This window comes from Anabas testudineus, chromosome 22 (assembly GCF_900324465.2).
Source record: "Anabas testudineus chromosome 22, fAnaTes1.2, whole genome shotgun sequence".
NCBI classification, from domain to species: domain Eukaryota; kingdom Metazoa; phylum Chordata; class Actinopteri; order Anabantiformes; family Anabantidae; genus Anabas; species Anabas testudineus.
In genome coordinates, this window is record NC_046630.1 from 11,143,363 (window position 1) to 11,170,177 (window position 26,815).

Below are 26,815 nucleotides of genomic sequence, written 5' to 3' on the forward strand. Positions count from 1 at the left end.
ATTTACATGCTAAACAAACTCTCCAGGTAATATTGGGCACACTACATCAAAGCAGGTGTTAAAATGTTATTTGAGAAGTGTTTGAATTACTCCTGACTGTGATGCACTTGAATTATATCATCACTGCCACGTGGTAGTGGGTTTGTGTTAGGACTCTTAGGACTCTGGAAAATGTTTTTTTTCTGTCAGTCTCTTCTTACGACTAACAGGATCATACATGGAATCTGATTGGTATGTGTTTTCCCAGGGATCCCATCAGTGTGTAAACAGGTGGTCAGCGTGGAGACCACCAGAGACATTGAGTGGGCCACTTACACATGCACTCTAGGTTTCCAGGTCTTTGGTAAGTGAAGGCTCCTGCCCTTCATCTCTTTACATCTGTGTTCATGTTTTCACATCATCTTATTTCTATTGTTTTCTCTCCACAGGCTTGTGGCCCGACGGCTCAGATGGCACCGACGTCAACGGTGTCAGCAGGTCCAATGATAAGAGTCTGCTGGTTACTGGAGACGATTTTGGGAAAGTCCATCTCTTCTCATATCCCTGTTCACAGTTCAGGGTATGGTCCTTTGTATTATTGTCCATATTAGTGACGTTAAGATTGAGCTATTGTAAATATTCTAATCAGTGCTTATGGAAAAGCAAAAAGATGCCAAAGATTGTTTTTTGTTTTTTTCAGGCTCCCAGCCATGTTTATGGAGGACATAGCAGTCACGTGACCAATGTGACCTTCCTGTATGACGACAGCTACGTGGTTTCCACAGGAGGGAAGGACATGAGCGTGATGCAGTGGAGGATAGTCTGACTGAGCAAGCAGACAGAAACAGACACTGTCAACTAAACTGCTACTGGGACCTGAAGTCCAGCTGAGGCAAACTGAACTGAACCAAACTTTAATTAACTCAGATGCTAAAAAAGAAGCTGATCTGACAGAGCTGAACTAAAGTGACAGAAGTTAAACTTGCCTCTATAAGTTTCCTTCCTGATCGGCTCTCAGATCCCAAACAAAATGAACTGGTGGAGGTATTATGTATGGTTGGTTGGTTGGTTGAAACACACAAAATCCTGAATACCTTTGTCTTTACTCTTTTTTTTTCTTTATCCACAATACATATAAAAATATTCTCATGCTTACTGTAACCTAATCACAACTGACATGATACAAAACACATCAAACTAAAACTAAGCAGAACCAAAGGCTTTGGCTGTATGACTGCATTTGTATAGTTTGGCTTTCACTGTTCTTGTGTTGTGCACAGTCCTGCCCCAGATAATAAAACTGATGAGGTTCGATTGCTGGCTGAAGATCAGTATCACTGAGCTGGAGATCCAAGGGCACTGGGATGAAAACTGTGTATAGAAAGAGAAACGGTGATTTTCTAATTGTTAAATTCTATTTTATATTGTATTTAACAACTCAGGAAAGCTTCCCTCTTATTAACACTGACATATCAGAGCGAGCCTCTGGCACCCTTAAAAGCATCTCACTAAAAAACTGAGAGAGTATCAGCCACAGTAAATCTACTGTATACAGTCTGGGCACATGCCGAATGTAGCTGATGTTAATATGTTCCTGCAAGGAGAATAATATTACTGAAAGGAGAAACACTGCATGATTTATTACAGTCAGATTTGATGTAACAACAATGCTATATTCTTCTCAGAAGTAATAGTTAATTGCATTAACTGGATTTTAAACCGTTTTCAACAAACTCATCTGAACATATTCAAAGAATTTGTGCTTCCAGGTTTGTTTTTTGTTTTGTTTTCCCCCATAATAAAACCCTGCCTAGTCCCAGATGTGTAAATATTTGAAGATGCTTGAAACAGATACAAGCACATTGTGGGGCGAATATACTGTACAGTATTTGAACCTGTTTCTGCTTTTTGTAATGAGTTGTTCCCTTTTGGTTTTGGGTTTTCCACTGATGTGAAGCTTTTTTTTTTTTTTTTTTTAATATGAGACCATGACACTGTAACTGTCTGATGTGCTCCTCGGATGTGCACTATCGGTCATTTGCAAGATATTGAGCTGATTTAACTGTTTTTCTACAATGCACTGCTTCAACATGATAAACATACAGCCAATAAGCAAAATCACCATTCACCACTTAGTGGAGTCTCTCATCAACCAGTGTCTGCTCCCAGCCCCCTGGGGGGTGAACCATCAGATTTGGTGCGGTACATAATTTGTCTCACAGGCCAAAATAACTCACATGCATGAAAATACGTGTTTCTTGGATTGAGTTAAGCAGGTTGACGCGTGGCCATAGTTGCTGCTGATTCGAGGCATGTTGGTGGTGATTTGAATTTGTGATGGTTGACCCATTGTTTGACTGATCTCTGACAGCAGTGATATGAAGTCGCCACTCTACAGAGTGAATGTAACATGACTTGTCTTACCACTTGACACGTGGGCCTGCAGAATACCACTGAACATTTGTCTGAAAGTAAATGCAACATGAAATTCCTTTGACGCTGTGTCGTATATGTTCCGCTTTCCTTCTTATATAAAGAGAAGTAATGTAGCTTTATTATTCTTTTCAGATCAGATATTCTTTTATGAAAACTGTAAAGACTAGTAAAATTTATTAAAAGTGACAGTCCAAAGAAGAATAGCATGCTAAATATTATGTTGCCATACTAACTGTTTTAAAGAGGTTTAGATTCACTGGTTGTGGTGTATGATCATTTTAATACGTTTAGTTTGCATTGCTGGTGAACTGCACTGCATTTTACTGACACTTGTTTCATACAGTATCAATATAAGTGAGGGTGGGTACATAACAACACTACAAACTGGAAATGATTCTACATACAAGATTTGTATTGAACATCAGTAGTTTTATCTGGATGTGCCACAGACTCTCTGAGTAGGTCACATGGTGCCACTAGTAAATGTGGGGATGGAGTAGAGGGGGGTCATTGGGCTGCATGTGTGCGTCTTCCCCGCAGGTGGGCAGCATTGAGCCGACCTTCTCCCTGCTCCTTCCTTTGCACGCCGTAGTAGCATTTTTCCCGAAATCTCTCCCGTCTCACCAAAACACTCCGAATGGGAAGAAAATATGGCGTGAAGGACTCGGCCGCCGACGATTACCGCTCCCCGTCTTCTACCGAGCTCGACCCCCGGATGAACATGGACTTGAGAAGAAGCAGCGGCGAGTGTGGACAGCAGAGACAACGGAGCACAAAGCAGATGGGAGAAAACGCTCGGATTGTCGCTTAGCGTTTCTGCAACACGACTCATCATCAGCCTGTAATATTCCTACAGACGCGCATAAAGGGGACGCGAGGCGGAGGCTTTTGGGGGGTGATTCCAGCCTCCGAGACTGAAATCAAAGCGGGCTGTTGGTCCTGTTCATCGGCCTTATCAGTGGCATCAGCTCCGGTTGAATAAAAGAGGAGAAAATGAGGTAAGCGGCGGCCAGCACCATGCGCTCTGTTTGACGCGTCATGACAGATGCGCACCGACACTCAGTTCTCCTCTCCAGCTTACATCTGCATCTGTTCATTTATCTTTTCGAAATAATGCGTGAGCTATTAATGCACTGGAGAACTGAAGTCTCTTTTGCATTTTGTGGCTCATTTTACGCCTTGAAGGACAATATTTGAGCACATACCGGCCGGCCCACCCACCGGGCCTCGGCTCCTTATAGACGTCCTTTACCATTCGCTTTACGCTTATTATACACAAGGCGAATGGTGTATATCAGTTCTGCAGTTTTCCACGGTATTATCCCTCTATTGTCACCACCGGACCCGCCCTGGATGTGGCATGCAGAATTTTAAGCCAGACTAATGTTGTCATGGAAACGACAGCATCATGTATTTCTCCTGGTGCACGGCGCACCTGGTGAAATAAAATGCTGGTTATGGTGAATATGACTGATGCCCGTGTGCGCGGTGTCAGCGGGGGGAAATTGGATAAGTGAGGGCGCTTATAGCCATCACAGGAGGAGGAGGAGGAGGAGGAGGAGGGTGTTTATTCTGGTGGTTGCCAGGCAGGTTATCAGACCCCTACTCCATGACTGATCCACACATGCACACACTCAGCCTATAGAAAATGTGCCTCCTGTCAAAATCCCTATTCTATATTCGAACCTGGAAAGTATTTTAAGCTGTTTCCCTGCTTATGTTGGTCTGCTGAATGCACTGGGCCCCAAATCTTCTTTTCCAGCAGCAGAGCCTCTGTATTCTGATCTATTTATGAAACAGTCCTTTTATATTTCCTACTGCTGCCTGTAGTTTGACTCCTCCTGCAGTCTGCACCATTCTGATTTATGTTTTCAGATTTACTCTGACAGTTCTGCTCAGATACAGTTCACTCTCTCTGCTTTTACTGTAGCTACTAGTGTTTGTCTGGTGCGTTTGTGTGAGCGAGAGACTGTATGGGTCAGAAGTGAAGGTGTTTTTATCTCTTCAGAAAGGTAATGGGAGTAAATAACAAAATATAAAAGCAAAAATAGACATAGATCTGTTTATCTGGATGTTATTTATTGAAGTGCTTATTTTATATATAACATATCCCGATCCAAATAATTCACCTTTTTCCTATAACTGGGTACAACTCAAGGCCAGTAGCACAAGTTTTTTGCTCTCAGACAGTAAACATGTAAGATTCATATCTTCCACTCCACTTGGGTGAGCATGCTGTTTCCTCTTTTCTCTAAAACTGCGCTGCCTGTGTCCCGTTTTCTTTTTTTGCTAGAGGCAAATCTGGCCCAAACGGGAAGTCTTAAATCTCTAGAAAACATGACCTGGCTTTTTTTTGCAGAGTAAAGAAAAAGAAGATGAAATTCAATGAGATAATTTGTTCAGCATCACTTCCTCCATTGCGGCGTTTATTCGTGTGCATGACCGTGTTCATGCACGAGTGTACGGTTATTTTTAGTCTTTTAATGTTAGTGGTTTCATTATGCGAGGGCTCTATTGTCAGACTGGCTGCCATCATTTGATTGGCTGGACTGTGGCTGCCTTCAGATGCTGTGTGTGTGTCTGTGTGTGTGTGTGTGTGTGTCTGTGTGTGTGTGTGTGTGTGTGTGTGTCTGTGTGTGTATGTGTGTCTGGATGTTAGAAAGAGAGCGGGGCGGTGTAGGTTGGGAGAGAAACAGAGGCATCAGTCCTGTAGTATAAATGCAGGATGATTTCTGAAGCGCTTGTTGTGATGACTCATCATAGGAAAGGTAGAACGAGCGAGTGCAGCCAGTGAAAGGTAAAACGCTGAGTTATGCATCGCACCTCAGGCTCCTGCTAAACTGAGAACCAGCATCACCACAGCTCCCCTTGTTTAAGTCTTTACTGACATCTCATTGGAATAATATAATAATTCAGACAGGATTTCAGGGAGACTTATTATAGTCAAAGAAAAGGGAAAAGACTTCTAATCACAGTCGTATCTACTGATGATCTCCGTGTTGGTACCAGCACTGAAAACATACTTTTGACACTGAGAAATATATTACACAGACTATTTTTCACTTACTTCAGTCCAATTAAACGTTTTCATTCCAAGAAAGGCAGCAAATAATTCAAAAATAAATAAAATGTTGTGTTTTGTGTTTATATTGGTAATTTTCAGAGCGTTTGTACTTCAGCATAAAATACCTACAGTAGTTCTCTTTCTCTATATTTTATATCATACTTACTCTAAACACCACAAACCACTATATGCATACACCGCACACTGTAATCAGGTTGTTCTCTGACGGATCCAGTGCTTCATATATGGGCCTTGTGTCAGTGAATGCTGATAATGAGTTTACATCGTGTGTCCTTTGGTTTGATGGAGGTCAAGCTGACTGTATCAGATGACCCCACCACATACTGAGAAAAGCATTTACTGCTCAGAGCTGCATTCTTTCTTTCTCTCTCAGGTCTTACTCCTCAGACTTTTAAATGCAGCATTTTACTGTTTATCCCTATTTGGAGTCAGCTCACTAGTTGTTCTTCCCTCATGTAATTTTAAACAGCTTGGCATTGGACATACAATACCACATACATACATTAGTTTCAACTTTACCTAATACTAATTATCGATGCAAGGCATCACAAGGCCTGCTTTGGAAGATTATCTTGTATTTCTCTGACATTTCCAGTTCCATACTGGACTGAGGGTCTGTTGCATGCATCTTAATATTTTCTAAGCCCAGAAAGCCCCCTAATCTTTTAGTGGACTAGATTGCTCTTTGTTTGTTTCCCACACCTCAGCTCCTTGTGGCAAAGAAGCTTAATAGTCTATGTTTGCTTTAGCCAGATGGACCACGACTTGACGGAAAATTCTAACAAAGCCACAAGGAAACCACAAATATTACTCTAGATGAATGAAACTTTTGTTGTACGGGTATAAAACAAATGACTCCACGTGTTCCTGTAATGTGCTGAATTTAAAATGCTCGTGTACTTGCTGGTGTTTCCCACCCTGTAGTTAAGTATTATAGTACACATACATTTTTGGCCTGTTCACTTACTGTAGTCTATTTAAAACTTCACTCTTTCACATGCTATAGAAAGGTCTGTGTAAAAGCACTACTGTTTCCTATAAAGGCTAACATGTAATTTCCATCTTGTGGAAATGATTCCTTGGAGGTTGAAAGAAGGCACTCAGATCCCCGAAGCAGAGGGAGATGACTGGTCTGCGCTGGTCACATGTTCTCTCTCTCGCATTCCCTTACTCTGTTGCAACACTCCTCATCTCTCTCCCTCACTTTTTCCCTCCTACACTCTCCTGTGTCTTAGTCCTACTGTACGTCTGCTCTGTTAGGGTGGTGGATTTAAAAAAAAAAAAACATTTTCAGAGGATGTGAAGAAGGGGAAAAAGGTTGAGTTTCCGTCAGCGTTGGACACCATGTACACCGCTCGCTCCTCTCAGGCTGACACTTCCCCCTCTCCTCCATAATCTCCCTGTTTATTCCTCCTTTCATCCTTTGCTTGAAGACCGTGCTGTCTCCTTCAGCAACATGTATTCCCTGGATGATTTTGGGTAAGGCGACAACACTTCCTCATCATCTCCTCTTGCTTGCTCTCTCTTAGTTATTTTGTTCTTTGGAGCTGGTTTTGAGCAGTTTGTGCTAATTATACAGCTTCTTCTCTCTCTGATGTTTCTGTTTAAATCCTGGCTCAACTTTCAAACCGCAGAATCAGTTTGGTTCTCGAAACAGCATTTGGAGGAGTGTTTATCTCCAAGAAAACCTGTATTTCTTTCTCTGTTGTTCTCGGTATTATTCCAGCTTTACAGGATGTAAAAAAAAAAAAAAAGAAGAAGCAACTGACTTGACTTGGAAAGAAAGCAAGGAAAAATGGGAGAGTAAACTCTCCTCTAGGAGTTGCTGCTGACTTTCTCTGGTCTGTCTCCTTCTTTCCACTCCTCTGTCTGTATTTTCGCTGTAGCCAGCTGTTAGTAGGGAAGCCTGATTGGTTGCCTTCAGCAATCTTTCATTGGTTTAGTCTTTTTCTGGGAAGAAGGAATGAGCTTGTCTGTCAGTGTGTCCTCTCAGCTGCTCTCACTCGTTCACAGGATTGATCCTATCTGACTCTGTGCCTGTGTGTGTGTGTGTGTGTGTGTGTGTGTGTGTGTGTGTGTGTGTGTGTGTGTGTGTGTGTGTGTGTGTGTGTGTGTGTGTGTGTGTGTGTGTGTGTGTGTGTGTGTGTGTGTGTGTGTGTTCCTAAGTCCAGCCATGACTGACTGATTAATATACGATTGCTGCCGGAAAACGAATGTCACAGTTTCCTGAAGTTCAAGTTGACAAAAATCTGTTTTCTAATTGACTAGGTCGCTTCTTCTTTATCTAGTATCTGTACTTTATTTTATTCTGCAGAGTTTCTTACAGAGTTATCAATGCAAAACACTTTGTAACAATTTTTCAGGAATGATTTTAAGTTTATTTTTATACTTTTTTAGCTCCTTAGCTGAAAGTTTCAACTTCAAAACTGAGAAATTATAACTTTATAAAAATAGAATTTGTGGCAGAGCTGCTGCATTGTAAAGGAGAGCTTATAGTTTTGGCCCTGAATGTGAAAGAAAGATGATCATAGGGTTTATATGATAGTAATTTATCTACTGTAGTCAGTTAAATCATTTATTAGAGCTTATTAAAAGTATTTACTATTTTAAATACAAACCCTACTAAACAAACTAATATTTTTTATTTTTTATTTATTTATTTTTATTTTTTGAAATAATTGTGAAACGTCAACATGCTCAGCAATAGGTGCCCAGGCCAGGGTCTCTGCCCACGAACCTTCAAATAAAGGAACGTGGGCAGAGACCTAGGGAAAGGCAATTTAAAGAGAGATCCCCAATCCACGGATGGCTGGGAAGTGAAATCAAGTCTTAACCCCCAAAATAATCTTCAAAAGCTATTTGAGGGTTAAGACCGTTTCTTCTCATTAGTCCTCACAAGAATAGATGTACAGTCGTGTGAGTGATGGAGTCTTCATTTCCTATTGCTGAGCAGAGGACGCTGGAGCCGTGCATCAGAAGAACTTTCTGTACCACCTCTTCTTCTTCTTCTTCTTAGCGATCTTCTGCTCAAGTTCTTCCATGCGGGCTCTCATAGAGCTCTCTGCTGTTTCCCACTCCTGCTCCTTGGTCTTCAGAGCATTGTTGAGGTCCTGTGTGGACTGAAGGAGGGATGACCTTTCCTCCTGCCACTCCACACAGTGACTCTCAAACTGCTGCTCCGCCTTCTTCAGAGCAGCCGTGACGTGGCTGTTGGTCTTCTTCTGCTCTTCTATTTGAGCCACGTACACTTGTTTGGTCTTCTCGTTCTCCTCCAGGAGGGTGGTTTTCTCCTGCTGCCATTGGAGACTGTGAGTCTTCAGAGTGCTTTCGCTCTCTCTCAGTGCTGCCGTCAGGTTGTTGATCTCTGTTTTCGCAGCAGACTCAAATGTGGTTCTCCCCTGTTTCTCCGTGTCCAGGTCTGCCAGGAGGGAGAGTTTCTCTTCCCGCCACTGGAGACGCTCAGTTGTTAGTTGGTCTTTTGCCTCCTTCAGCTCAACCAACAGTTTGTTTTTCTCCTGGTTCAGTTGAGCCAGAAAGGAGGCTTGGGATGTTTCGATCTTCTCCTCCAGGGAGGTTTTCTCCTGCTGGAAGTGGAGGCGCTCCTTGTGCATCTGATCCTGTGCGTCCTTCAGGGCAACCGTGACTTTCATGGTCTCGGCTTGGTGTTCTTTCAGCTGAGCTGTGTGAGAGGCCTGGACCCTTTCTGTGGACCTCTCAGCCTGCTCCTTCTCTTTCAGAAGGGCTTCTTCCATCTTGCTCAGCCTGTCTCCCGCAGCTCCTTGGTGTGGTCCCGCTCAAGCAAAAGATCTTTCTCCAATTTCTGTGCCTTGGTACGGGCCTCATACTCTGCGTTGCCCTTCTTAGACAGCCGCACGTTCAACATAAGAGTTGAAGTTTTCAATTCGTTTTCAGCCTTCAGACGCAGCTGCTTCTCAGCCTCCACTTCCTTTTCCAGGTTGGCCTTGTCTTTTTTCGTGAGCTCCAACTGGAGCTGCAGATCCTTGATGTTTTTCATCTGCAGCTCAGGATTGTGAGCTGTCTGGGTCCTGGTCTTGGTCAGCTGGTTCTTCAGATTGTTGATGTAGTTCTGGGAAGACTTCTGTTTCTTGTGAGCTTCCTCTAGCAGGGACTTCAGCTGATGTATCTCCTGCTGCATTTGCTCTTTCTCCAGGTTCCACTTGTTCTCACAGTTTCCCTGAAGTTGTTGGAGGAAATTTGTGAGAGAGTCCTCTTGGATTTCCAGGAGGACTTTCCCCTCACGTCTACTCTGGGTCAGCTTGGCTTCGCTGTCCTTCAGGTGACACCTCACTTCTTCCTCCAGGCTACCAAGAAAAAAATTGATGGGCGTTTCAGCCTCCATGAAGTTGTTTTCCATCTTGTCCAGCTGTTTCTTCTCTCGTTCTTTCTGTCGTTGTATTAACGTACTTTGTGCGCTTTTCAGTTGTCAGTGAAATGTTTCGAAACCGTGACTTGGCTCTAACAAATGACACTTTGTCTCTGATTTCACCTTCAGTACTTGAGTACACAGTCTGTGATGTAACTATGACATCACAGCTTATGTTCTATGATCTTGGTTCTAAGTGATACCATTGGTCGATTCGAAAACATTTTACACTTTGATGTATTGTTGCTATTGGATACCAGTTTGTTTATGTTTAAAGAAAATATCTCAAATAACAATTTAATGAACTGTATTAAATATGAATAAACATTCATATAAATATGTATAATTGCTGCTTTCAATGCAGTTTGACATTAATTCTCCATTCTTTCGTTGCCCGTCTCCACTGTTTTAAAACGTGTTGCTGGTAATAAATTGATAATTGACAAAAAATATTCCGATATCTAAGGTTCAATATTTGAAACATCTTTGTGCCCTTTTCAATCAAATATGAGCTTTAAATCATTTGCAAACATTGTTTTTGCCAAGAAAGTCTCTTTTAGTGTTTATTTTTATAATTTGTTTGATAGCTATATAGATAGTTTACTGATCCCCAAGGGGAAATTTTGGTGTTGCAGCAGCCATTACACAGAAAAGATTTGAAAAGTAAGTAGCAAACTCTACACAACGACAATACACAAAACACACATGTATTTAATAATCTACTGGCATACTGAAGCAATCTAAATGTACACGGCAGACACTGGCTAAATCTGACTGACAAACATTTACACTTTAAATAATGATGGAATAAGAAACAACAGTGTAAATTTAAATAATCTGAGTTATTTATTTAACCCTTTCTTCCAGGACTAGGAATAAAGGGTTAGAGAGTGTTAATCTCTGAATGACTGAATGAGTGGGACTATCAAAAGCCAAATGGTGCAAGGATAGAGGAGTGTCTGTACTGTATAAAATGGCCATGCCAGATTACAGTGGGACATGGTGATTTTCTGAAGCTCAAGTACAGATGTGCAGCAGAGTGGGGCAGACGAGATTACATCAGTTAACGCTTGACCACATGCACTCTAGTAATCTACATTAAAGTACAGTACATGAGTTTGAGAACCTCTCAGCTTCTCTCTCACAGTACGTTTATTATTTATGAGGAACTTCTTGCAATAACATTGTTATTCAGGTTATAAAAGTACAAAACATAAACAATACATTCTCCCTGGCCATTTAAGGTGTACAATCTAATATAATCCAAAACAGCAAAATTCAAATTTTACACAGTTCTAGTTTTTATAGTTGTAGCTGAAACTGTCTGAAGAAGTTGTAAATTAAATACTACAACACAACTATGAAAATACACTCTGACCTCAATAATAAACTTATAGTAGAATTATCACCTCTATGTAATGTGTTTGGCCAGTTATATTGAGAAAGTACACTGCCACTAGTGTTTTTTTGTGTCATAACTGTCCCATGCTCATTTCTTCCCATGTAGCAACTCCTCATGATGTAACTCTCCTCCCACTCCTTCACTGTGACATTTTAGCTGACAGAGCCAACAATCACAATTGTGACATATTTCCATTAATAACAGTGGATACAAACAAGACTAGACATAGACTAGTCTACACCGATTCGAAAATCACAGACTCATATCAAATATGGACAGTGTAATAATCAGTTTGTTATCTTATAGCCAGACCTCATCTCTTTTGTGCCTTCTATGAAGCATTTTTCTCCCAACAGAAGCAGCGTTTCCCTTTAAGGATCAGGATTAGTGGCGAGACGAGGACTGAAGAAGATGGAGTGAGGAAAAGGAGTGGGGGAAGGGTGGCATTGAAGTGTGGATTGCTCTCCATATTGTACTGTATGTTACAGTTAGCCCGTGGGACAGTTGGCATCTTTAGATGCATGTAATGAATAAGTGATGTCATTATCGGGGTCAGTATGTCGATTTAATCTGGGAGTAAGCAATAGTAAATTGCACATTGTAGATATGCTACCACCAGATTGTCTGTTCACATAAGCAAAGGGTTTCTAATCTGGCATCTGATTTGACTGTTCTGGAGGATTGTATGGTACAAAAACTGCCCCCTCTATGTTAAACCTATTGGAGAAGATCTGTGTGATAAACTTGCTTTAAAGCGCACATTGGCTTTCACTTTACCTTTGTGTAATTCCTCAAAGTTAGTAATCAGTTGCAATAAAAAATATGTGGACATTTAAGATTTTAAAATGTTTCTATATATATATTCTACATATGTCTGAAAAGCATATTCTGCACTAAGGCATGGAGAAAACAGAAGAATTACATCCATATATCAGCATCACATTCGATACTGAATGTGATGACTTGTCTTGGAGCGGTGTAGTTGTTTCCAATTATCATTTTATAGATGTTACTGAGCAGACAGTGTCCCTTCCTCAGGGCATGGCAGAGCCTCGTCTGTCACAGATCGAGCTAGTTAACATTTGCCTGGCCTGTCAAAGAAATGTCCTGCAGTCCAGCTGGGTGTGCTGATCCACAGATGAGCCTATAGTATTTCTGCTTGGCTTAGGCATTACTGTGAACCTCTGAAAAACAAAATCACTGTTTACTGTCAACCAATCACAAGTAGCAAGTTCTGATGCCCAGGACCCTCTTTTTCATTTGTGCTGTTTTCTGTCAGCATGGGATATGAGGTCAGCTAGTAGGATGGAGTGAACCAGAGGTCAAAGCTCAAAGAGTAATATGTTATCATTGTTGTCATACTCACAATGGAGGACTGTTGATCCTGGGACATGTGTAATACAGACAAGAAATCTAACATGCCAAATCAAAGTTGTGGACATAATAAACATTACAACTGGTAAAAAAAACAACAACAACATATTAGCATCCTGATCTCCCGTGAGCAGTGCTGGGCCATGAGTTGATCTTAGTAGCAACAAACTTGTCCACAAACAAGTTCCCATTGAACATAGTCAACGTGGACTCGTGATCAAGTTCTGTCCTCAACGTGATGATACAGGCTAAAGAACCGTGACCACAGTAGTAAACAAACATGGTGTCCGTGGAGGAATGTCAATGGCTGCTGACAGCTGCAGCTTACATAGCTCAAAGCATCTGCGTTCACATGCTTGCATGAACCATGTTTTTGTGGAAAAGGGCGGTCAGGGTCCCTTAAATGTGGTTCATGAAGTATTGTCATCAAGGTATATACTGAGCAGGGCATTTTCTAGATATAAATGCATCTTAAATCTGTTTCTACTCTACCTCAGACGTATCATTGGCATTTCTGTACTGCAGTGAGAGGTTCCTTTTCTTTATTGGCCTGCGTATGCACCAATACAGTATGTGCCCTCTGCTAGTATCAGCCAATCTATTGATCTAATTCTAGTTTAAATACATGTGCAGCACTCTGAACAAAGTCCCTCCAGCGAACGATCAGGCGGACGACTACCAAAACGCCTCTCCTGAGGGTCAAATTCTGATTGAGTGTTAGAGTTAGTCCATCACTCAGTGGATGTTAATGGACATTTAGCACGCACACCTCTTCCAGTTAATGTTTGCTGCACATGTTGGTGTATATTCACCCACTACATTTGTCCTCTGAGGTTGAGGGCATCCCAATCAATAGGATCTGGTTGTTAATTTAGCCTCTGCTTAATACTTAGTGGCTATGACAACAGCAGGCTGGAGTCTAGAGGAGGGGGGTAACAGCAGCATCCCCCTCAACTACCCCCCACACACTCACATAAATGTACAGTGGCTAAACATTAGTGTTTATGGAGGGGGGTAGAATCTGGTTGGGACGAATATGAGGTAATCTCCCTTGGGTTAACAGTACGACAAAAGCAGCGATTCGATGACACACACACATGCTCATCTATTATGCAGTCAGTCAACAGGCTGGACGTTGACTTCATCTCTACCAGTCTGTCAGTTACCTCTTTTGTTGCTGGACGGATCATCACAGGGGATGCGGCAGTACAAGGATTCACATCTGATGACATTTTTTAATCTCATTCCATTTTTAAGTGGATATTTTTTGTTTTGCCGTCGTTCTTGTTTGTAATTTATGTCGCAGGCTTTTAGCAGAAGGATTAAACTGCTTTTAATGAGTTATAGTTTGACGGGAATGAGGCAGCACAAGAGAGAGGTTGTGTCATAGACTGCTACTGTTGCTGTTGTCGTTCTCCTGTTTACCAAAATGGACATACATCGGCTCCAAGCGCTGCGTTACTGCCTCCCTCAGAGTGTCAGTGACTCAGGATTGTTTTACAGCCACATCACTGCCAGGTTTGTGCCAACTATTTGTCTGAATCAGCGTGTGTGAAAGCTTGTGTGTGTGCGGTCATTCCTTCCTCGAGTATATGTCAGTGATGATTAGTGACAGTTAAATGTCACAGGCAGCAAACTATCTGAAAGCAAAGAGAGATGATGTAATGAAGATTGTTGGTGCTTGATGTTTGTTAGTTTGGTCTAAAAGTTTCCGTCACTATGTGCAAAGAAAGTGTTGTGATATTCCAGCAGCACAGATGGACAAATCTTTCCCTGCTGTATTTTAATCAGAGCTAAAATACTAATCTGTAATCTTAATCTCGCCTCAACAACCTGTCATTTAGACAGATTTGAGGATAGTTTGGATTAGTTATTGTGGTCCTAAATAATGTGGTATAAAACAAAACTGCACATAAAAACAGCCTTTTTTAGCATCTTCTGTATAAGAATTATAAGTGTCAGAGGTTTTTACTTTTTATGGCCCTCTTTCTTTTTTTCTTTTTCTTTCCTGGTTGCATCTTTTCTGTCGAAGCAGCAATGCTACCAGAGAGACACGGCCTACTCTGTGAAAACCACACTGAGCGTCTTCTTTGATCTAAACACTCTGCAACCCCATATAGAGCATCTCTCAATAGCAGGGCTCTGTAAGAGCTCCATACATGTTTAATTCACATAAATATTGAAGACCGCATATAGCTTCTGGCTAAAATGGCAGCCTTTCAGGCCAGTGCCCTTCTCATGTGAGCTTTCTTAGTTTACCTTTTACCGTTTTCTGCTGCATGAGGGAAAGGATGGAGAGAGAAGGGAACGAGGTTTGGTCATTAAAATGTTGGATCAGACAGCTTTGTTGGCTGTCTTATCATAAGGGAGGTGGGGGTGGGGCCCGCCTGACTATTATATTATAGTACCAGTTTCTTTTTGTTCTTTTCTTAGTTTACCCATAAGCACTTGCTCTGGTGGAAGATTACTAGCAATAATGTAATATATAGTATTTGTTAACAAGAATGATGTGGCATCTTAATTAGTTACTGTTACTTTAAAACAATATGTCAATATGAAATTGTTGCTAGTGGATTTCATTATCCACTACTAGTAGTGGAAGAACATTTGCATTGTGAATCACAAGTACAATTTTAAAAAAAGATAAAAAAAAATAACAAGTAGAAGTGTAATCACCAGCCATTATCTCTACATACACACATTGACATATACTTCAGGGCATTGTAATAAATGCAAATCACACAGTCAGGGAAATACAGAATATAGGTCAAGCATTGCACACTGATACATCAAGGCTAGAGAATGAGATTTTTGCACACAACAACCAGGACATTTAGCTAAGAACATAAGCACATTATTGCAGTTTGCATTAATGCCATTAAGACCACAGCTCTTTTGTGTGTTTCTCTCTCTCTTTGGGGCTTAATTGTAGCCGTTCTGCAACATTGCATGGTACTTAGTGAATCGGCAGGGCAGGGGTTAAATAACCTCCCTGTGGTGTAATATAGTGATCACAACGTGGACAACATCGCTGAGGATTTGGTGACACTGCATAGATTATGGGAATCTGGACTGCTGGGTGTTCGTACCCAATGGCCTCGTTGATAGTTAGACTGTGATGCATTAGTGAATGAGATGGAATTTTTTGCCATTAAAGCTTAGTTTGAAGTCTTAATCATCATCAGTGTGCAAGCATAGTTTGTTTTCAGTAGCAATATAGAAAGGTCTGATACACATGTACGCATCAGAAATACAAATCTAGACTTTGGCTCTATGGGACAGATAAACAGGGCTTTGGTTTGGTTTAGTTATGTTCTGCACTCTTTATTGTTAAGGAGCATTGGCTCCTTCAGTCTCCAGTAGTTACCTGGAACTGCTACTGGGCAAGAAATAATCTGGGACACATCCCACCATTGAATTGTGAATTGTTGTTCTCATACTTTAGTTTCCATATGAATTAAACAAATGTTATAAAATGTGTTAATTAGTGGATTTTTAAATTGATGGTAGGTCAATGTTGTTGCCTACACACAGAGCCAGGCTGTAGCTCTTATCCCTTCCAGTTTTCAGCTAAGCTAACTGGTTCCATCAATCCTAGAGACAACACTGGCAAAGTTAAAGGTAATTTGAAGTTAGAACTACTCGGTCACCCTGGACGTCTATGAAGAGAATAAAAACATGTCAGCTTATCCTAGTTTTCCATTATCTTGCACTAAAATTTCATGAGCCACATTTTGGGAGTTAACAGAATCTAATAAAACATGGAGACAGTTTTAGGACTTAACTCTACCATTCTGTATCTTCTGTAGTTTTAATTAAAACTTCCTAAATAGTTTGACAGCTGTGTTTAGTCACACTCAGCAACAGTATCTGCCAGAAACCTGGCGGTTGTCACGTTTCCTGCTGTTTCCTTAAAACAAACTAACTGTGCTTCGTTTGCCAATTTACAAATGACCAGGCTTCACACTGTTTCTCAGCAATAAAGTTGGCTTGTGCTGTGTTTAGTTCCTGTGTAGGCCTCTTCTTCTCCGTGTGCATGTAAGACTACTTTCCCCGCGGAGCAGATTAGAGGTCTTGTACGAGAGTTAAGTCCTGGTTAATTTAGATTTAAGACTGCACTGAGGTAATGATGACCTGCCGGGCTCTGTCTCTAATCCAACCAGTCAGACAAACCTCTTCCTTCTGTCAGCTGGACCCCTGCACCCACCCATACACACACACACAGGCATTCATACTGTAAAGATATACACAAAAAATATGCTTGACAGTTATTTTGGGTATATGTTCAGTATGGGTACCATAATATACTGCGTGTGGGTGTATAATTATGGATTTCTGTTCCTGTTTCAAAAAGAGTTGCAGCACATTACAACATGGAGCAACCTTTGAATTTCGAACTGTGTTTTCAGTAGTCTCTTATTTTTGTTATTGCTTATTGGGCCTGTCCACATCCCCTCATCTATCCAGCATAAACACAGACATGCTTATTTTTACAAATTTAACCATATTTAGTTTGTGCAGACATCTCATCAGCATCTCATCACCTGAGGCAGCCAGAATCAAGATTTGACAGCATATTCCTCTGAGATAAACTCAGTCTACCTGAGGATGCCACTGTTTATTTAGCGAACATCCCCTGGATTGAATTATAAAACTTCCCTGACACCGACTGTATGTCTCTATTAGTTACAGCGCCAAGCAGGGATTCATAAAACTGTGCAATTATCACTTGTGCTGCACAGGAAGCCTCTGTGGATCCTTTGTTCTCTCTCAGCTCGTTGTACAAGAGGTTAGCATTTTTTCGAGCTACATAATTAGCATGAAATTAATTGATTAATTGCAAATCACCAGCTGCATTTCTAAAATGCTGTGAATAATCAAGGTTAATTATTTGCTGTCCATACATCTTACTGATGATATAATATTTTAAATAATATTTCCATCAGTTTTGCCCTAATGAGCTACTTTGACTTGCATTGAAAGACATGAAAGACTGCAGTGTAGAGTGATGATGACGAAGGCCCAGAGTCTGGGAGGTGCCTTTTACCACATGAACTACCTGATTCCATAGTATTTAACAAGATTCATATGCAGGTTGTGTAGCAGACCGTGAATCTCCCTCGTATCACTCTAGAGAGGATCTGTTGTTGCGTGTCATATTAGATCATCCATCCACCCTTTGTAAAGTATCTGTAGTATTTTGTATTTGAATGAAGCTTTGTCATGAACTGTGCTGCTTTTGTATCCATGGGTCCTCATGAATACATCTCTGCTGAGGGTGCACTTCTTTGGTTCCCTTCGGTAGTGTTTTTAACATTTACTTTTTATCACACATACAAAGGCCCAACAAATCTGAACTGCTGTCGTGAGCTGGCCATGCAGGGTTGTGTTGAATGATTCATCATTTGTTCGGGTTTGTTCGGGTGCTTTCCGCTGTGAACCAGCAGGATGAAACAATTACCCCAGCAACAAAAGCTAATTGCCATGATAACAGAAGCTCTGCCCTCAGGTGCTGCCCAGAGAGAACGCCTCCTACACCCCATCGCCCCAACCCTACTCTCTCAGTATGCCAAGGAAGCATTTCCCAGCATTAACACTATAAGTGATCCAATCATGAACCTGGTGACGCTCACAAAACTGTGCACTGATATGCACACTCAGCCCATCAGTCGCCCTGTGTTGAAAAGGATCAGGTTCAAGCGTTATTTCTTCTTCTTAGATTTTATTCAATGGACTGAAAACACAGAGCTGGGATGCTCAGTGTGTACATACATGTATAAGATTTGTGTGGAGGAGGGTGGGGTGATGGGATGCACATATGTCTAACCATGTGTGCAGGGAAGTGCTTTGCTTAATTCAACAGCCTGGGAATGTGGCCTCCTTTTCACCACTCGCCTATGAGGCTTATTTGACATGAGGAAGCACTCAGTGTGGCAGAAACCTTCTTATGCTCTGAGCTCTTGTTTTCCTCCCTGTCTATTCATCTCTTTCTCTCTCTTTGCTCTGTTCTTCTTGACTTTTCTTCTTTTCATACTTCCCAGTCTGGCTTTTGAGGTGAATGTTATTCAGCCTCCACTGAGAAATCTGCTTCCTCCAGCAAAAACAAGGTGAACTGCTAAGACAAGAGCTGTTGGCCAAATCAAGTCAACTTGATCCCTTTTTCCAGGAAAGAACCAGACTAGAGTTTCACATTCTGAGTACATGTGTTTTTCTGGACCAGTGCAAATATATTATCAGATAATGTTAAAAAAGGCATTTTTGGCTGCAGAACTCCAAAAGACATTTGCACTTGTCTCATTAGCCTGTCAGAAGGAAGGGTCCACTGTATCCATTTTTATTCATGAGCTGGTAGTGGGGATGTTTTTATGCATTTTAAAGATGTAGTCTATAGAATACACAGTAGTGAAAACACCAGCAGGTATAAGGTTAAACCAGTGAACATTGTTTTGACTCTGTCTAGCCATCTCTTTAGAACTGACTGTGTGCTACCTGTACAGCAGCAAACAGCAATTAAAGTTATTAACAAGGTAGCTGGCAATCACACTGGGGCATTTCGCTGCTAAAGAGACAGGAGATATTTCCTTCAGGAGTTTAAGGAGACCTAACACAGTCTCATATACATTTCTGATTGATGTGTAAATAGGGAACTGGTATCCAATCAACTCTATAATGTGGTCACAGTGTTGTGTTTGTTCTGCTGCTCAAAGTGGCCATTACCATCTGATATTGCAGATATAAAACTCGAGTTTAGGCTGTTTTATTTTCCTTTTTGCTTATTATTTCTCATCTACATGAATGTGTAGAAGCACCCAAAGCACCAATTACCACCATAAAGTATTACTTAATAAGTTTGGGCGAACATGAAATATAATTCAGATCTTATCTAAAGTGTTGCTTCACTGTGACCTTTAGTGCCTCCTGTTCTGGGTTTTCCAGCTTTGAACATCAGTTTGATTCATCACATTATTCTAATGTCACTGATTTGGGATTTTTAGCGATAGTTGACCTTTTTCAGATGTTGCCATATCGCCTGCTCTGGCTTCAACACAAACACTGTGTGTTCTTTCTCTCTCCTCTCCAATCAGTCATCCTTCTGTCCTGATGAACATCCATTAACTATCAAGCTTAACTAAATCGCCTAAAATGCGACAAAAACAGAACTTTTTTTTTAAGTCAGTAGAAGCAGCTGCGATGTTAAGCAGCTATCATGTGGCCTATTGTTCCTTGTCTCCTCGTTGTCATGTGACTTATAGTGAGTCTGCTGTCCTCAGTTGCTAGATTGTTTTATTTTTTTTTTATTCTTTCACTGAAATTAGCTGAGCTGCTCTGTAAAGTTTGGCACTAATGAACAGAAACGAACTCCATCCTCTTTCTATTCTGTTTTTGCTCAGCATCTCATGATGTGTTGCTTGAGCAACTTACTGTTTGGAAAGAAGGAGTAGACACGACGCTCACTTTATTTCTGACTGCTTGAGGAGAACTGAAACCGTCAGCATCAGGCTTAAGGCACTCCATCCCTCTGGCCCAAACTGCTCCAGAAATAGGGCCTGTTTTTGTAAGAAGATCCATCACTGAGATGCAGAACCCCTCCCACCCCCCCATTTCTTTTCCCAGTGAGACTCTGGTGGTCTGATTGGTCTCTGAAGTGGGGAGAAGAGTCTGTTACATGATTAGAGAGTCAGTTTAAGTTATTTAGAGATGTAGGAATCATCTTGTCTGTAGTTATGTGTAATAGTTTTGCATTTACAATATGAGCGTCTCGTCAAATGCAAAGATATTGAACTTTTCAGATCGCTGCATCCTCTCATTTGGCCTATCAGTGGTAAAACTGATGATTAGTTTCCGCTGAAAAGGAAAAGTTTGTTTTTCTTAGGCTTTTTATATAAGATGGGATGTGGCCAAAGATAAATTGTATCTTTGTCAGAGCTGTCAAACAGCATTTTGTCAGATTGTATCTCGTGTGAAATGTTGGCTTTCAATCCGGTGCTATATTTGAATGTCTTTTGAGGAACTTCACATTCACATCTGTTTGTGTTAATGACAAATGTGTTTCCTGTTTGAATTTTAGGTTCCTGTTTGTCCCCAGATGGAAGATGTTTATTGTGTAACCATTTTCTAGCCATCAGCATCATTCACTTTTGTCGTACAGTACTTTGTGCTGCTTGCAACATCCGGACATGTCGCACTAAAACTGAACCAGACCATCTCTCCGAATCTGTGGTTTAAAGCACCATTGTTATGAATACGTTGTTTTCAGAGTTTGCGTATGATATTGCTGCTGGTTAACTTGACAACAGTGCAGTGGGGAGTGATGGATATTTGACAGAGGGAGTTTGGTTGCAGCCGTAGGAGTTGTTGCTGAAATCCATCTGTCAAGCGAGCTTTAAAGGCTTCTCCCATAGGAATGACTTGAGGAATGATGTGCTGTGCACTTTATACTGAGACTTTCCAATATTGTTCCATGGAAAGAAACATCTGTAAGCAGTTGTCATGTGTCAGACGTGTTCTTTTAATTATAAATCACATTATCAGGAATGTTACAAACCGAAAGTAATTATTTAAAATCCTCTAAATCAAGTGTATGGTTTGATTTAAGAAAACATTGTGCGAGTTGGAAAATATGCTAATGCAGCATAGAAGTGAACCTGCGATCTCATCACTGCTGAGTTATTTGAGGCTATTCAGATGAGCGCAAGAGGAACTGGAGAGCAGAAGATGTCATGAAAGTGAGAGGAAGCCGGCTGAGACCAAACCCTGTGTTGGTGCGTTCAGGGGGGAAGGGGGTCTCTGGGGTCTTCCTGCTGTCTTCCAGCACATTGAAGGAGCGAAACAGGAGGGGGTTCTTACATTGACATTTGAATGTTACTGTGTCCTCTGGGCCCTGGCAATAAGTCCCAGCTCCTGATAACTGCAGTGAAAGACCTCTTCATGTATCAGCCAGTTTACACCATACTGCATTTAAATACTTCTGTATTTTTATTATGTGTGCCATTTCACGTTAATGTAATTGTACTCATTTGTTAGTGCTCTAACATTACCGAATATGACATTAAATGGGATATATACATATATATTTTATACATATAATTCCTCGTCAGTCCTACCTTTATCTTATTAAAAACTAAAATTCTTCTGGCAAAAATGCCTGGTGAAAGTGGATTTCTGTTTTGTTTTTTTTTTCAATATGAGCATTTGCAGCCTTTCTTTGTCATATTTAATAGCAGTTCGACAAATTATTGGTCTCCTGAAAGTCGTAATTTGTGTATATTATATCAGATTAAATAGTTATCAATACACTTTAAGTTGGAGCCAGCTTATTCTGCAGTATTTACTTAAACTTATTTTATTTATGAATATTTATTTATCATTTTATATAAAGCCCTGCACTAGATTCCCTCATCAGTCAGCGAGCACATCATCAATGCTTCTTGATAAGCTTTTCTGGGCCCTAACGCCTTAAGATTGCTAAAGGTACTCTAACTGCCAGAGAGCCTGTCCCTAAGGTGTTGAAATTGAAAATTAGAGAAGTATTTGGGAACTTCACATGTCTGTCTGTCCACATCTCCTCTCCACCTGCTGTTACTTGTTTCCACATTGAGGCTATTTTAATACCTTCATGTCACAGTAGTCACACATAACACTCAACAGCTCATTATAATGCTTAAGAAATGAAGATGTGATATGTGTTTTTAGTGAAGTCATTTCCTATTATTTTCCATGGTTATGAACATGGTTCATTTTCACACTTTGTGCTCAGCTTTGTGTGTGATGTGTGACTTTTTATAAGCTTTTAATCAAATGAGCTCTCCAGCTGGCGATATGCTCACTGCACACTTGTGTTTTTAACTCACTGTGTCATTACTCAACACATCACACACACACACCCTTCTGATGCCTGTGCACTTCTCTTGATGTGCTATAACGGTGCCACTATGAGCCACAGTAAAGACAAGGAGTCAAAGAAGAATTCAACAGGGTTGAGGTTTAGATTAGGTGGTTAGAGGTTTTTAAAAATGGTAACCCATCATCTTCACAGTATGCATAAGTTGTCATGTTTACAGTGGCAGTATGTTATTCCTAGAGTGGTAACTGCAAAAAGGTGTGGCTCTCCAGTTAACCAGTTAATTATACAGCAATTCTGTCTCACTGGTTTTAATTTATTGAGTGCCATCACATTCACAGTACTTGGTCAGCACCATGTGAACTGCAGTGAAGTATCTCTGCAATCCACTATTCTCCACCCTGTAGAAAGCTGAATACTGCCTCTACTGCTTTCCAGTTATCTTATGTTATCTTATGTTCTTTTAGTTCTCATTTGGAAATCTAAATTCTGATATGCATATTCACATCCAGCAGATTAATGTTAACACGTACTTACTTTTCCCTTATTTCTTCCTGTAGTGAACAGAGTATCTGCCAGGCGCGGGCCTCTGTGATGGTCTACGACGATGCCAGTAAGAAGTGGGTGCCCATCAAGCCAGGGCAGCAGGGTTTCAGCCGCATCAACATCTACCACAACACTGCCAACAACACCTTCAGAGTGGTGGGCGTCAAACTGCAGGACCAGCAGGTGAGAGATGCATCACACACCTGGTGACGAGAAAACATTTCTCATGCATCGCTGCTAAAATGAACAGTTATTAAAATGCAGCAGGTTTTGAAGTGGAATTAGAAATCGTGCTTTTCGTTTTCAGAAGTTTCACTTTAAATTTCTTTCCTCCATCAAAGGTGGTGATCAACTACTCCATAGTGAAGGGCCTGAAATACAATCAGGCCACTCCGACTTTCCACCAGTGGCGTGACGCGCGCCAGGTGTATGGTCTGAATTTTGCCAGTAAGGAGGAGGCCACCACCTTCTCCAATGCCATGATGTTTGCCCTGAACGTCCTCAGCTCCCCTGACAGTGGAGGTAATATATTCATGAAATGTGAAGTAAATGCATCTTATTATTCTAACAGCCACCTTTGACCACTCTTCAGTGGAACATTTGTAGGTAACCACAGCCTAATAATCTGCTTATTTTTCATTACAACACTCACTTTTCATCAAACCTTCTCCCTTATCAGGAAGTGCATTGTGTATAAATATATGTAGGAGATGACTGAGAAGACAACATTGAAGTGATGCATTCAGTAAAATCATTTCAATTGTTGATTGTGTGCCAACATTCAACACACTGCAGTGTTCAGAGTCTATGAAGTGTAACTTCTAGACTAAGCTGTACTACCCTCTGCTGGTGAGCATCATGTACTGCAGCTGCACTCCTCCCCATACGCCAAACAATAACATCAGCATCAGGGACTTGTGTGGTTGCTGAGTGGAAATGTGTTAAATTACCCTCATCTGGAGATTGTTCTTTGTATTAACACCTTAGTTGAACAGCTGGTATCTGATAATATAGAGGCAGTAATGAGCAGAGAAAGACAGAGAGTAGGGTATGTCTTGCTTTAGCTGGAAAGAATTTAATCCAATATGTTTGGCTGAGAAACAGCATAATTTGGGGCATGTAGTGAAATTAGCTGATTTGATGGTTTTTATATAGAGACTGTGAATACATTCTGCTGGAATCCTGAACTGTATTTGAAGTTGAACTCACACCTACTCTTAGTTTACTACGCAGCTTATGACCTGCTCTGGTTACAAGCTACTTATAAGTAGTGTGTGTGTGTGTGTGTGTGTGTCACTGAGAGAGAATATTTGTGTTTAACTGCGGTGTCATCCCATCCGTGTGACTCTCCTATTGGTGGCTAAAATATCTCATATGGTGCCTTAATGTCGTACCCCGCTGTGCTCACACGGCAGCCCTCCTTTTTTTGGGTGCATTTGGAATCACTGGAATCATGGGCCTCTTCATGCAAGGTGGTGCCTCTGTCGACAGGAAAAGCTTTCTTACGTATTTTAACTCTACCGCATTGTTTATGCAATTAGTTGTTGAATTGAGTCTTATTTTTTTGCTACTGTCAGACCCAGCTGATCACAGCTTGGTAAACATTTAGCAGGAAAGTTTCTCACTATGTTGACTACAGAGGTTTCTCCTGGTGTCCTCAGACGGGTGTCCTCTGCCGTCATCATCCTCAGTAAGTGTTGTGCTGGAGAGAAATAAGTCCACTAGTTATGCATGCTTTCCATGGTAACAGGCCGCTTAGCAAATGGTGGGTAGTTGAGCTTCAGCCATTTCCTCACCATGAAAAAGAGAAAGGTAATAGTGGACTATGCTGCTAACTTACTGTAGCTAAACACTGCTGCCGATATGTGATGAAACTCTCTGTATCAGTATATTCTAGAAATTACACCTTAAACATTAAACATTTGAGTTAATTAAATAGTGGATGGAAAAAAATATATAATAAACTGAAAATACTTTATATACTTGTTCAGACCAGAATACTAGGACCAAAAGATCTTCAGTTGTTTGCTTTCACCATCATTTCAGTATGTTCTACTGTACCTCTATGTTGTGGTGGTGTTATATGTATGTATCGCTATTATGCTTTTCTTTCTTATTAAGCATTTTTCTATGGATTTATCTTTATCATCTTAGGGGCTAGTAGCAAACACGTTCTCTGTTCTACCATGCACCTCCCACATGTTTTGAATGACAATAATAGCTAAGTAGAACTTTAACAAAATGCGATGAACTGAAGATGTTTTATACTTCAGGAGGTGACACAGATCATCCAATAATGGAAGCCCTATCACGACTGATTTTGGGAAAACAAACAAAACGTGAAGCAGTTACTCAGAAGAGCAGAAGTTTGTGAGGATGTAACAAATGAATTGTCTCTCTGTTAGTAATTTATCAGTTTACAATAGGGAGAAATTTTTAATTATTCAATTATAACAACGCACATATGAACGCACAGTGGTCCCCTGAGCTCTCATAAAATACTTACAAGTCTAGTCAGGTCCTCCTGTCCCCTGGGCTTCCTGTTCTTTCTTGACCTTCGCCATGGCAACAGCGAGAGCCCTATAGCACCCTTTATGTCAGCAGTAAACCCCCCCCACACACACACACACACACACACTGGTACATGTAAGCATGGAGTATAGAACAACATGGAAGATAATTGTCTCCTTCACATGTACCTCATTAATTTCTGCTGAGGGGGTTAATAAAAAAGCTTCAGCCTGTGTTCAAAGACTGATGTAAGCATCTAATGTTTATTGCTTTATATTGCTGATTTATACGTCTGTATCAAAACATTGCTGGTGATGCAAAGCAGTGCGAAAAGCGTCCCATACAGGTTCTTTGAAGTCTCCGCCAGTCGTGCATTAAGATGTTTAAAATTACTCTGCTGTTTCTCATGGCTTTAACACAACAAAACCAATTTGAGTCGATAAGGTGTCTGAGAGCATTTCTCCCGTCATTATCAGCTCCCTGCTGTCATCTCATTCATTGTAGTGCAAAGATCCACAGTGCTGCTATAAAATGTTTTTTGGTAAATATGAAGTGCAGCTCTATCAGCTTGAGCACCTAATTAATGAGGTCATGGGCATGTCAGAGAGCAAGGGAAACGTCTTCCATGCAGCGCTGTGCTTCTTGTTATCGGAGCATAAGAATAAAAATCCACCAGGCAGGTCCGCCATAGCAGAATCAATTCAAGTGTGGTATTATTAGCAAGTGAAACCTGCATTTTGCAAGCTTCACTCACTTACTGCCTGATGACAGTAATCACCACGTCAAGGAAAAGTCAAACCGAGTCTGTTTTATTTATATAGCCCACAGTTACAAATTTCCCTAATAGGGGTTCAGAGTCTGAACAGCATATAACACCAATATAGGAAAGAAAAAAAATACCAACTAACTTGCACTGATTGATTAAAGTTATATATGATTGAATTTACATTTTGAATAATTTAGGCAACATTAGTTTTGTAGCCAAAAGCTTAATCATAATATTTAGCTTGAAAGCTCCTGTAACACACCCACAGACAAAATAACATGTGATACAAAATCCCAATCAATCTGAAAATGAATAAGGAAACCGTACACTGATTCGGTGGAAGTTTTCAGTCGTCAGTATGATCCAGGCATCAAACTGCAGCTCGGCCTCATTTGAGCCGCTCCCGTGGACCCACCCACCACCCCCACGCTTCTGGAAATACAGCAAACGGAAATATCACCCATGGGTGCTCTTGATGTCTTGATGGGCGC

General features: G+C 40.9%; 2 protein-coding genes across 3 annotated transcripts in view; both read left to right on the plus strand.

The window, feature by feature from the left end:
- eml1 (EMAP like 1) overlaps nt 1-2,476 on the plus strand; it is a 34,493-nt gene extending 32,017 nt beyond the window's left edge. Inside the window, 3 exon segments of the mRNA XM_026339255.1 lie at nt 248-343; nt 429-559; nt 680-2,476. Coding sequence (XP_026195040.1) covers nt 248-343; nt 429-559; nt 680-805 — 353 coding nt within the window. The 3' untranslated portion in view covers nt 806-2,476.
- Nucleotides 2,477-2,961: 485 nt separating this feature from the next.
- The window catches only part of evla (Enah/Vasp-like a), a 30,363-nt gene continuing 6,509 nt past the window's right edge, over nt 2,962-26,815 (plus strand). Inside the window, exons 1-3 of one of the 2 annotated variants that reach the window (XM_026339721.1) lie at nt 2,962-3,413; nt 23,062-23,230; nt 23,389-23,569. In XM_026339721.1, coding sequence (XP_026195506.1) covers nt 3,409-3,413; nt 23,062-23,230; nt 23,389-23,569 — 355 coding nt within the window. In that variant the 5' untranslated portion in view covers nt 2,962-3,408. Of the gene's footprint in view, nt 3,414-6,722; nt 6,980-23,061; nt 23,231-23,388; nt 23,570-26,815 lie in introns of those variants that run through there. The other variant, XM_026339720.1, reaches the window with a different exon arrangement.